The sequence below is a fragment of the Amblyraja radiata genome, chromosome 3 (genome assembly GCF_010909765.2).
Source record: "Amblyraja radiata isolate CabotCenter1 chromosome 3, sAmbRad1.1.pri, whole genome shotgun sequence".
Lineage (NCBI taxonomy): Eukaryota > Metazoa > Chordata > Chondrichthyes > Rajiformes > Rajidae > Amblyraja > Amblyraja radiata.
In genome coordinates this window covers 82956657-82970409 of record NC_045958.1, presented here as the reverse complement: position 1 = coordinate 82970409, position 13753 = coordinate 82956657, and the positions used below count along the sequence as shown (strand labels likewise).

Genomic DNA, 13753 nt, shown 5'->3' with positions numbered 1-13753 from the left:
GAAACAAGATGCTTCTATTTCTGTTGTTTCTAATGTTATTTAACAGACTTTCTCAACATTTGACATTTAAGTCAATTACTTTACTTAGGAAGAAATTGGTCTTCTTAACAGCTGTTTTTATGAGACTTGATGAGACTGACAGCATTCTTTATTTTAAAGTATACCCTTTGCTACATTTCCACGAGGTCAACCTAACACTTCATTATGCTGTAAAAGTGTTAAGGGCACTCCATGTCCACCAACACTCAGAAGCAAGTCTTTACTGAATAAATAAATGTTCCCTGTATTGGAAGTGCAGTTCTGCCTCTTCCCATTGCTCTTGGGGGGAATACATAAAGAGTGTGGGCAGGTGAAGGAGGAATGTTATACACTTGTTATAGAGGCAGGCAACCGGCATGATTTGACACACAGGGGAATTGCAGGTCATCACACATCTCAACCCAAAACATTTTCAGCTGCTGACTGGCCAGCATTTTCTGTAACTATTTCCAATTTTTAGCATCAGCAGTATTATCTTTTTTTTTAATCTCTATGCAGCTGAAATACTGTTTTGATAAATAATTAATATTGACTACTAAATATTTCATACCATATATACTTGCACATAAGGTGATCCATGGCACTGGTGTGATTTGGACTCTGTTTTTACAGCTTAATCTTGAGGCAGCTGAGGATTGAAACTCAGCACCAACCACAAAATTGCTCAAGAAGTTAATCGGTTGCAGAATATTTGATTTACTGAGGGAGGGAAAGAAATGAACAGAATACAAGTGGAAGGGGGATCAAATCTAGATTCCTTTTTCTAACAAAAACACTACAGTTTCTTAAATCTGTTGTACCTCAGTAGGTATTGTGTCCCAAAATAGGCTAAATAAAAGATACAATAAGCTCAATGTTTTTTTTTGTGTGCTTGCTCACCTCCTCTGTGATTGCATGAGTTTCCCCAGAGCTACTGAATGCCTTCCTTATAGCAAATGTGTGGTTAATTGTGTGATGTAAATTGGCTGTCAATGGGTGGCAGGAGAATCAGACGTGCGAAGAATGGTCTTGACCCAAAACATCATCGATCCATGTTCTCCAGTGATCTTGCCTGACCAGCTGGGTTATTTCAGCATAATGCCCCTGCCCCACTTATGCCCCTGTCCCACTTAGGAAACCTGAACGGAAACCACTGGAGACTTTGCGCCCCGCCCAAGGTTTCCGTGCGGTTCCCAGAGGTTTTTGTCAGTCTCCCTACCTGCTTCCACTACCTGCAACCTCCGGCAACCACCTGCGACCTCCGGGAACCGCACGGAACCTTGGGTGGGGCACAAAGTCACCAGAGGTTTCCGTTTAGGTTTCCTAAGTGGGACAGGGGCATAACTCAGACGTGTGTTTCCTTGGCAGGAAAATCAGGAGGCTTGATGCTCTTGTAAGAATAGATTATTGGGAGATAGGTAAGGACATGGGAGTGCTGGATGTGCACGAGTGCTGGCATGAACTTGATTGACCAAATAGCTTGTGCTGGAAGAAACACAAGCAATACGAGTCCAGGTGCACCCAGAGTTGAACCAGCATGGAATGGGCCCCAATACCTTGAGCTACCACACTGGACCCATAAAATGCAAAGTGTCGATTGATGGAAAATACATTTCCCCCAAAATGATGGGCCTGTTGATGTTTTCTACCCATATTAATGAGCTATCTTTTGAATGCAAGCTACATTTCTAAATCTATGAATGGCATTAATCCCGGCAGTGTTATGAACTGCTGACAATATTGATAAATTGCAGCAGGCTGGTGGAATGGGCAAGACATGATAAATAAAGTCTAACATGGATAAAGGTGAGGCGATGCATTTTGTTAGCAAGACTGAGGATAAGCAATACAGAATAAACGGTACTGTTATAAAAGGGGTACAGAACCATATGGGATATGGGTACACATTAGAAGGTCAGAACAATTTGAGAAGGCGGATAATAGGCCGAGTGCAATTCTGGATTTTATTAATGAAAGATAGAACTTAATATTTCATTTTTCTAAAACACTAATCCTGTAGTATGGTGTTGGCCTCTTTAGAGTAAGGATGTGAAGGCATTAGAGAAGGCTTGAAAGGACATGGTCTTGGGATAAAATACAACAGATGCGAGAGGCTGAAGGAGTTTTCTTTACAAAAAGGAAGGCTGATGGTAGATAAAACAGATAAAATAATGAGGGGTCTAGATAGTGAGAAGCTGTGCCTGTCGGAGGAGGAAACAGAGCGTAGGTCACATGTATAAAATAAAGAGATGGATTAATAATGACATGAGGAATCCATTTTAACACAATGTACGGTTGGAATCTAAAAATTACTTTCATGCATATATGGTGAGCCAAGTATCGTTGTGCCCTTTAAGGGAGAATTACTTAAATGGTGAAGAAAAGATTGCAAGACTGTGGAGAAGGAACGGGTGGGTGGAACCAGTGAGGGTTTCTGGCAGAGAAATTACATGGACATGATGGGCTGATTGGCTTTTTTTCTGTGCTGTTTCATTGATTCTATAATATCTGAAGCGCACATTATTCTGATTCTGAGCTGAGATTGAAACTTGGGACCCAAATCTTAGCTGACTAAATTGTTAACTCTTTCCTGCAACAGATCTCGGAAAAGAGTGTCTGTTTTTGGAGTCTGGCCTAGGTCTCAAACTATGTGCTCTGTTCATTGGAGCTACAGGGAGAGATTACCTGATAGACAAAGAAAATGTTTCATGGTGTACTCAAAGCTTGCTTGGAGGATCCAACATCCCCACTCACTCCTCAGAAGACTGTCACCATTTTCTTGCATCTGAGTTAGAAGCCTATGGCTCTTGGTCCAGCAAGATAAGAAAACCCAAGGTGAACATTTCAAAATTATGCCCAATGTCATGCTGATTCATTATTCTTCAACTTTGCAAACCTAACTGAATATAAACACAAGGAAGTACAAATGCTGGTTTACAAAAAATACAAAGTGCTGGAATAACATGCATAGGTGACATTTCAGGACAGGACCCTTCTTCAGACTACATTTATTTTGATGTTGATGAAAAGCATTGTTGTTTAAAATTGACCACAATATTTCTAATAATACAACAATGACAACCTTTCATTAACCATTTTACTTTTTGGGACATGGACAGACAAGTGGGAATGGCCTTGTCTAAGGCAACTCTTTTTTTAAAGGCTGACATCTATGCCTGGATACAAACCAGAGAATATATTTTTTGTGGCAAGTGCAAATTTTTTAGTCAACATTTCTTTCCAATTAGGTTTGCTAAATGCTTTAGTCAACATTTCTTTCCAATTAGGTTTGCTTTGAAATAAAGGGTATGAAAGAAAATGGATGTTTAGAAATTTGATTAGCAAGGCTGATTTTTGACTGCATTATGGATCCAGCTGTGTATGCTGTGTGCAAGTTGCCTCCTGTTCCTATACTGAGATCCACAGTAAAGTAAAACTGTACATTAATTCGATAAAGATGTACAGCATTTCTTAATGCACCTTTCTCCTCTGTGTACAAAATACTTAGATTTTGTTTCTTCTATTCTTGAGTTTGTCTTCACTAACCTCTGTATACTTTTGATAACCAATGTGTTAATAAAATGATAATGCTTGTGTAAGTTAGTGCATGTAATAAATCCACCATGTGTGTCCTTTTGTGTGACCTTAGAATGTTAGTCACCTCTTTATTAGTCTCATTTCAACATCTGTTGAATAATTGATAAAGAGGCAATTATCTACCAGTCATAAAACATACATAAATATTTGCAAGAGATGTTACAATAGTGACCTTCTTGAATGAAAGTAATAAATCACAACTTGAATGCTGTTACTATTTTGTAGTTCTGTGAACATGGGAGCGTAAGATATGGAGCAGACCACTTTACTCCTTGAACCTGTACAATCATTCACTGAGATTCACTGAACTGTGAACTAATTTTATGTACATGCCTTTGCGGAATATCCAATAGCACCATGTGTAATATTTTCATAGATTAAGATACATTATATAAAGTCTAAAAGAGGCTAACCACCTAACCTTCATATGTGCGAGTTTTCACATTTCTGCTTACAGGCTATATTTCAGTCAGTGTCATTGTCACAAAGTAGATGCACCACAACACTCTACCTTCCAACAGGATCACAGTATGCCTATCTGCTTAGATACAGGTGGAGTAGAACATCTCTGTGTATAAGGATGGACTACATCATGGCAATAAAATACTCCCATGATCTCAGATTTATTGTAAAATGATCTAATTATCTAGCACCATTTTCCATTCATGAAAGACTTTCAACTACTATCACCCATTATATGTGGGGATATTTCCAAAATTATCATAATCGGATACATCCGAGGGCACTGTGTGATATATCCGAGGGGCCATTGTCATTTGCAGTTCATATCAAAGATTTGGATGAGAATGTGGAAGGCATGATTAGTAAATTTGCAGATGACACTAAAGTGGTATCATTTGGTCAAATGAGTCAAAGAGGGGTGCCTAAATACATTATTTAGAATTCTGGCCTACTGGTATGCCCACCAAACTATGCAAATAAAATGGGGCAATAGGGTCTCAGCCCCATTTGGGGTTAGCAATGGTGTTAGACAAGGGGGAATTTTGTCCCCAGTCCTTTTTAATCTATATATTGATGATCTGTCTAAACAATTGAAAGCCTGTCTTTAACACTGGGTGCGTGATTGGTAATATTTTAGTGAACCATATTATGTATGCAGATGATCTTGTGGTCTTTAGTCCATCTAGCGCTGGTCTCCAGCAGCTCCTTACTATATGTTCTGTGTATGGTGTGGAACATGACATTAAATATAATGCTAGTTAGAGTGCTGTTATGATCTGTAACACCAAAGAGGATAAATGTCTAACATTTCCCGATTTTAAATTGTCTGACAATAATCTTAGTGTCTGTAATAAGGTAAAATATCTAGGGCATATTATTACAGAACAAATGACAAATGATGAGGATATTTATAGGCAACGACGCATGCTGTATGTACTGGCGAATATTCTCTTGCGTAAATTTGGTGCGTGTGCAGATGTGGTGAAGATGTTGCTATTTAGAGCATACTGCACACCACTCTACACTGCGCACCTGTGGTCAAACTATGGAAAGACAAGTTTGCAGAGACTAAAGGTGGCATATAACGATGCCATGAGAACACTGCTAAGGAAACCTAGATGGTGTAGTGCCAGTAATATGTTTGTGGCTGCAGGAGTCAGTACTTTAGAAGCTATCCTAAGACATCACATGTATAAATTCATTTGCAGGATAAATGACTCAAAAATGTGATTATTGTGGCCTTGTCAAACATAAGGGTTAGCACTACACGCTACGAATTCCAGCTGTGGAGTCACTGGTATCGTTGTCTCGTTGTAGGACATTGATCATTCTTTTAATCTGGATTTTTAATTTATGTATTGTGGGTTTTTTAAATTATAATTTATGATGCTTTTATACGTGATATACTAAGATTTTATATGTACTTTATGATATTTAATGCAATGCAATGCATTTTTTTAAATGTAATGTTGCCCCTTGTCAGGACCTCGAGCCCGTAATAAAGTTTATTATTATTATTATTATTATTATTATTATTATTGATAGCAAAGATGGTTATCAAAAATGATCGCAGATCTTGATCAGATGGGCAAGTAGACTGAGGAACGGTTAATGGAGTTTAAAGTAGATATATGTGAGGTGTAGTATTTGGAGAAGTCAAACTAGAACAGGAGTATTGGAGTATTGCGTTCAGTTGTGGTCACCCTGTTGTAGAAAAGATGTTGCAAAGGTGAAAAGAGTTCAGAGAATATTTGTGAGGATGTTGCCAGGACTTGAGGGCCTGAGCTCAAGGGACAAGTTGAGCAGGCTAGGACTTTATTCCTTGGAGCACAGCAGTCTGGGGGGTGATCTATAGGGGTGTATAAAATTATGAAGGGAATACATAGAATGAATGCTCAGAGTATTTTACCCAGATAATCAAAAACCAGAGAACATAGGTTTAAGGTGAGAGGGGAAAGATATAATAGGAACCTAAGGGGCAGCTTTTTCACACAGAGGATGGTGGGTATATGGAATGAGCTGTACTGTGCTATACTGTTCTATGCAATTGGGTAACCTGGTTAAGCAACAGATGATAAATACTTTATTTTCTCGATGAGACTACAATCATATCTTGGATATAAAGGAGTGTTTTACTGGAAATCTTTTCCTTCAGCAAAATCTTGTAAATTTACAAAACTGGGTGAAATATATTGTGAACATGTTGGTATAGTGTATGTTAGCAAAAAGTGGTATGGAGAACTTCCTGGAGTTGGTGGACAACCAATCAAAATGATTAACGTAAAGCGCAGAGGGTCAAGAATCATTATTAAATGAGCACAGAGCTTAGCTACATTGCTGAAATAGGTCCATTGCAACAACAGTAGTTGGATACATTGCAACAAGAGGAATCTGCATGTTCTCCCTGTGACCATGTGGGTTTTCCCCAGCTGCTCTTCCGGTTTCCTCCCACGTTCCAAAGACATGCAGTTTTGTAGGTTAATTGGTTTCTAAAAATTACCCCTAGTGTGTAGGATGCGAAACTGGGATAACGTAGAACTAGTGTACAGGTGATCAATGGTCAGCATGGACTTGATGGGCCGAAGGGCCCGTTTCCATGCTGTATCTCCAAACTAAACATAGTCTCCCTTGGCAATTGTATCTGATAACAGTCCACAATTTCAGTCAGACTGTGACCTGAAATAGGACCAGACAACAACTCACAAGCCCTAATCATCCAATATTCAACAAAAGAAGCTAAGAGAACAAAACATATGTTGAAAAATGGATTGGAAAACCAAGTCACACAAGGCAGATTAGAGGATTTATGAGGAAGGAACAATCCACATCATTTCAATATGAATTACAGATCAACAGCACTCTGCTGGATAGGAAACACTCCTTTAGAAATGCTGATGCACAGAAGGAAAGGGATGTTGCATAGTCAGGCTTAGCTGAACCTAAAAGGGAGATGAAACAAAGCCAGCATCTTAACACATACTATAAAAGGGAAGAGATTCAGATCACACGATAATTCAGAAGCATATCAAAGAGAGCACGATTCAGAAGAAAATATCAAAGGGAAAAGTATTAAGGGCCTGTCCCACTGCAGCGACCTAATTTGCGAGCTTAGAAGAGTTTGCTCTTAAATCAAACACGCGGCATGGTCGACACGTGGTCCTAGGCGGTCCTTGGAGGTCACTGAACTCTCCTTCATGCTCGAGGGAAGTTCCCGCATACTCGCGGCCTCAGTTTGGTCGAGTAATAATTGGTCGGCATGATTCTTTTGAACTCGTAGTGCATTGGAGTGGGGTCGCTAAGCAGTCGAGGTAGCCGTTGGCAATCTCCTTTGCTGACCGGGCAATTTAATTGGCTCAGAACCAAGGAAAACTGACCGGTAATGTTAAATGCCCGCTAAACTTTATTAAAAGTTGTCTGGCTTCTTAAAAGTGTCTCCACTCCTTGCCCCCCCCACCCCCCCCTTCTCTCTCCCTCGCTCCCCTTCTCTCCCCCTCCCTCGCACTCTCTAAAGGACACTGAAACTGTTCATCGCGGGTGTGAATTTTACTGTTTTACCTTCCTGTTCATTGCGGGTGTGAATTTCAGACAGCGCTGCCCCTTTCCCTGGCCCCCGCCTTTGCGATGCGTTTGTGTGTGTGTGTGTGTGTTGACGGTCGATCCAACTCGCATTCATCTCTGATGGTCGATCCAGCTTGAGGTTTTTCAGGCGAGTGCCCTCGAGCTTGAAGGTCGAAGACAGTCGCTGAAAAGTCACGTTAGTGGGACAGGCCCTTTAGGAGAGGAGAATTGTTATTTTGAACATAATCCTGAACTGAATCGTACAATTGTTGACGAAGAACTGACATAGAACAGGACAGCAGGGAGCCAATGAGTGACACACACAATGAGTAGAGAGTCTACTCTACAGGATAAATGCAACACCAATGCAGAAGATGCAAATTCCATTCAATGCAAAGTTTGAAGGAATCAATCAGTTAATCTAGTAAATTTATAAATATTATCACATTTTTAAAATATTCCTTATTTTTTAAAGGGAAAATGTAATGTGTTTTATGTCACTGCATGACATATTTGATCATGTGTGCTTGATATTATTGTGCACAGTTGTGAACCTGAAAAGGATCTTGAATTAAGTAGTCATGGTTTTTTGGAGCCCTCCATGTACCTTCAAACACTGAATGGTACTACATTATAGATCAGGAACCCACAGAGGCCAAAACATAAAAATAGCCTAAAAGGTAGTCCTTTCAAAAGAAAAGTTAGTTATAGATTCATACAGCATGAAAACAGGCCTTTTGGCCCAACTTGACAATGCCGGCTAAGATGCCCCATCTACACAAGTTCCACCTCCCACATTTGACCCATATCCCTCTAAACCTTTCCTATCCATGTACCTGCCCAAATGGCATTTAAATATTTGGCTATTTGGGTGCCAATAATACACTTCCAACAAGGAGTGTATGATTGGCACCCAATTTTATCTCATTTCCACCCACATAGCCCCACTGAATGAACCATCAAAATGTCATCTCAGACTAATGTCTTGACATTCTCCTCAATCAATAAAACAACCTCACCTCCTTTTTCTCCTGCCTCTATCTCATCTGTAGCATCTGTACCCTGTAACATTAAGCTGCCAGTCCCGTCCCTCCCTAAGCCAGGCTTCCATAAAAGCGCCAACTTCTTAGTCACACTTACCTGTACATGGCACATAAAAAACACAACAATTACGCACAAGAAAGAGCAGACCATACATGTAACGCCTGTTACCATCTGCTCAACTTTCTTACCTTCTGCCCAGCTTTCTTACCGTTCACACAGCACTTACCCTCCACACAGCCTCTTCCAAAACATGGCCAATCCCAATAGGGCACTCAGATACACATGGACCTCTATATTAACTGCTCAATTAGCCAATATATTGACCAATCAATTAGCCAATCCAATAACTATCTTTTGAAATCTCCCACTGCTGCTCCATCACTTAAATATCTGGTGTAGGGGTGGCACAGAAGTACAGTGGTAGAGTTTCTGCCTTAGAGTGCCAAAGATCCGGGTTCAATTCTGACTACGGGTTCTGTCTGTACAGATTTTATACGTTCTCTCTGTCACTGCCTGGGTTTTCTCCGGGTGCTCCAGTTTCCCCCCACAGTCCAAAGACGTACAGGTTTGTTGGTTAATTGGCTTTGGTAAAATTGTAAATTGTCCCCAGTGTGTAGGATAGTGTTAATGTACGGGATGATCATTTGGTGGCGCACTCGTGGGGCTGAAGGACCTGTTTCTGCACTGTATATCTAAAATCTAAAGTCTACAGCCAGTCTTTATCAATTTTGTTTGTTTGATCTGCCTATCACAATATTCTCTATCTCTACAAAAATTACTGGCATAAAACAGATATTTAACATTTGCATGGTTTTTGGTGTGGGTTGTTTACTCTAAATTGTAACATATTATTCTGCACTACGAGAAGCACTTTACTAAAGCCGGTACACCGCGGAGACCTAACCAATGTGAGAATTAGAATTAGATTTAGATTCAGGTGGTTTGCATTTCAAAACTTAACATTGTAATGTAAATTAAGTATGAACCTTTTTTTTATGATGAAACACCGTAATTGAATGCAACCAGCTAACTTTGGCATGGTACCAATTTAAAAACAAATTACAAATTCTGCTGCTCTGAACCCATTTGACTCATTGATGCACTTCGGGGAACTTTCCAACCTCTCCATGATCTGCCCTCCTCTGACTCTTATGCACTGCTTTGCAGTTAATCCTTACTGCCCTAAGGGAAAGCAAAGATGAACAATAAATGTTTCTTCTGTCAGTGTTGCCCAAAGTGTAAATTTGAAAAAAAAAGATTTATTACTGAGCGCAACTACAGTACAATTGCAACGCTCCCCTGGGCATCATGTCTGATATTTCAGCAGAGGAGCACTAGTACAACTAAATAAATAAAACATTTCTTTGTTTTTAGCCAGCTAAAATTACTTTGACTTGCTAAGCTATTTTTATTAAAGATTATAAATTTTAAGTCATGAGCAACGGAAGTATTTCAATGGAAACCAAGCTTTGTTACAATATATAATAAAAGACACAAAGTGCTGGAGTAACTCAGTGGGTCAAGCAGCATCTTTGGAGAACATGGTTAGGTGATGTTTCGGTTTGGGACCCATCTTCAGACTGTTCTTTGTATACTAGCATCTGCAGTGGCATGTTTCTGCATTCTGGAATCAAAATTAGCTTGGTGCACAGAATCAGGGAATGGTATTGGAGGGCAGTATGGCTGATTGGGGAGCTGCCACACGTAATGACAATGCAGTTAACATAGTTAGTACACAGATGACATCAAAATTGGTGGTTTAGTGGACAATAAGGAGATACAAATTGGGACTGTACCAAACTGTACTATATATTTTTTTCCCCCTAGCAACAACATTGTGTGTTTATGTCCATTAGCTAAATATGTTTTTTTTGTGTCTCCCCTTTGTCATAGGCCCTTGACAGAATATTGGACTGCTTCAGCAAAGTCATGCTTCATGTGGCCATATCATTTTGGCAGCCGTTCCTGGGACTGGCTCTGATCATCGTCCTCACAGGATCTACAGTGGGATGTCCAGCTCGATGTGAATGTTCTGCCCAGAACAAGTCTGTCACCTGCCATCGGAGGCGATTGACTGTGATCCCAGAGGGCATTCCTATTGAGACCAAATTACTGGACCTGAGCAAGAACAAGCTGAAGTACATTAATCCGGATGAGTTTGCATCATATACCTTGTTGGAAGTAATTGACATGAGTGAAAATATCATTTCATCCTTAGAACCCGGTTCCTTTAGTAATCTTTTTAACTTGCGCTCCCTACGCCTGAAGAGCAACCGACTAAAGTTGATACCTCTTGGTGTTTTTGCTGGTCTGTCTAACCTGACGAGGCTGGACATCAGTGAGAACAAAATTGTTATTTTACTGGACTACACCTTCCAGGATCTGCATAACCTGAGGTCTCTGGAGGTGGGGGACAACGACTTGGTTTACATCTCCCACCGAGCCTTCAGCGGCTTGCTGGCACTGCAGCAGCTGACGTTGGAGAAGTGCAACCTCACTGTAGTGCCCACTGAAGCCCTGTCGCACCTCCACAATCTGGTCCGCCTCCGGCTCTGCCACCTCCACATCAACATCGTCCACGCCTACGCCTTCAAGAAACTGTACCGCCTGAAGCACCTGGAGATCGACCACTGGCCACTGCTGGACACACTGCCCGTGAACAGCTTGCATGGTCTAAACCTCACCTCCCTGTCCATTACCAACACCAACCTGTCTGCCATGCCCTACGGTGCCCTTAGGCACCTTGTGTACCTTGTGCATCTCAACCTCTCCTTCAACCCCATCGGCACTATAGAAGCAGGCATGCTCCAGGACCTGATGCGCCTTCAGGAACTGCACATGGTCCATGCTCAGCTGCTGGCCATCGAGGTCCGTGCCTTCAAAGGGCTACAGGCCCTGCGTGTGCTGAACGTGTCACACAATCTGCTAGACTCCCTGGAGGAGAGTGCCTTCCAGAACGGCAGGAGCCTCCAGGTGCTGTGCATTGGCCACAACCCACTGGCCTGCGATTGCCGGCTGCTGTGGGTGCTGCAGAGGAGGAAGACGCTGAGGTTCTCGGGAGACCCACCAACTTGTGCATCGCCAGAGACCCTGAAGGGGAAGCAGTTCCAGGATTTCAACAACCTGTTCCTTCCCAGCTACTTCACCTGCCAAAGACCCCAAATCCGAGACAAGGAGCCACAGATCCTGATGGTAGAGGAGGGTCAGGTGGCTCAGTTCGAATGCCAAGCTGATGGTGACCCCCTCCCGGTTATTTCCTGGCAATCGCCGCGCAGGAGGCTAATCACCCTCAAGTCGAACGGGAGGATGACTGTCCTGAGAGACGGCACCCTGAAGTTCCGGTCCACCCAGTTTCTCGACAGTGGAGTCTACCTTTGCATCGCAAGCAATGCGGCCGGGAATGACACCACGTCGGCCACATTGCAGGTCAAGGGACTTTCTGAGCACCTGCGTGGAAACAGGACCTCTCAGTATCTGACCGAGTTGAACGACACCCATTCCAATGGGACGCAGGTGCACATGACCGTGGCCCTGGACCTCAAGACGATACTGGTATCCACCGCCATGGGCTGCTTCACCTTCCTCGGTGTGGTCTTGTTCTGCTTCCTGCTCCTCTTCGTCTGGAGTCGGGGAAAGGGTAAGCACAAGAGCAACATCGATATTGAGTACATTCCCCGCAAGAGCAACGGAGCCACAGTCGAAAATGAGCAAGGAGGTCCGCGGAGGTTCAACATGAAGATGATTTAATGCCAATGGCAAAAGGCTGTACTCTTTTTTTTAACAAAATGAAAGATAATCTTTAAGCTGCTCATTATGGGGCTAAATCTTCACTTAGCTAAAGTTCTCTGACATGCCAGAGAGTCTGCAACAGCTAACGATACAAAAAATGTGGGAAATGGTGGCCACTGGGGATTTGGAGTTGCTTTCATGGTGCCCATGTCTTGAATTTAAATGGAGGAAGTGCCATTGAACAATTGGGTTCCTGCACTAATGACTGCACCTCTCTAAAGACTAATCTCACTGTTGAACCAGTTGGTCAAGTGAAAGAGAAAAATCATTAGACATTTTATACAAAACCTTAACAGTCGGGAAGAATTGGAAGGAGTAGGCCCTTACAAAGCTACCTGCAGGTTTCCACAAGGGGCAAATATATCACTGTTGGTGAACTCCACATGAGCGAGGATCTAATTACAAAATACTGAGGGATGGAGGTTGGGAAGTGAGGAAAAAAAATGGAGGGTGGGACTGGGGCCCTCGTTTTTAACGGAAGTCATTTTTTTTAAGCAATATGAATAACGTGTTCATTGGTGTACAAGACTTGCCAGATTCTGTTTGGGGCATAAAAATCAGTGCGGAAACATTGGCCCAAAATGTGTTCAATAAGCAAAAAACTGCAGATACTGTACATCTAGAATAATAGAAAGTGCTGGAAGTACTCAGCAGATCAGCAAGCATCCTTGGCAAAATAAATAAAGTTAACATTTACAGTCACTGACTGATAATCCAAATGCTTTTCATAAAAAGTAATCAATTGGAAATATCTTGCCTTACTGATTCTGACTGACGTGTTGAATATTCCTAGCATTTTCTCTTTATATTATGCCCCAAAATGTATGCTTTGTATACTTCTAAATTCATAAGGCTGACTTACAATGACATTATTTCGATGTAAAATTATAACTTCATTGTAAAATCAAATACAAAATTGAAAAGTTAGTAAAGATTTTTTTTTAAACTGGCATCACCTATATATATATATGTCTTTTTTTTCTCACTATTAATTTTTGTTACAAGTCATAAGATGTGGAGACTATGATAGAAGCGTCCAACTAGAAATGCCACTGCATATTATTAAAATAACCATAAAATGACCAGAGCTCTGCTGTTTGCCATCTCAAGCCCATCTCTGAAGGGACAGTTTCCTGCTTATTTTTTCATATATATTCGGGATGCGATCCCGACTATGGGTGCTGTCTGTATGGAGTTTGTACGTTCTCCCCGTGATCTGCGTGGGTTTTCTCCAAGATCTTCGGTTTCCTCCAACACTCCAAAGACGTACAGGTTTGTAGGTTAA

At 41.4% G+C, this 13753-nt stretch overlaps 1 protein-coding gene across 1 annotated transcript in view; it reads left to right on the top strand.

Annotated features, from left to right (window-relative positions):
* Positions 1–13411, top strand: part of lingo2 (leucine rich repeat and Ig domain containing 2) — a 126451-nt gene extending 113040 nt beyond the window's left edge. Inside the window, exon 2 of the mRNA XM_033018221.1 lies at positions 10573–13411. Coding sequence (XP_032874112.1) covers positions 10573–12426 — 1854 coding nt within the window. The 3' untranslated portion in view covers positions 12427–13411. The remainder of the gene's footprint in view (positions 1–10572) is intronic.
* Positions 13412–13753: the final 342 nt, after the last annotated feature.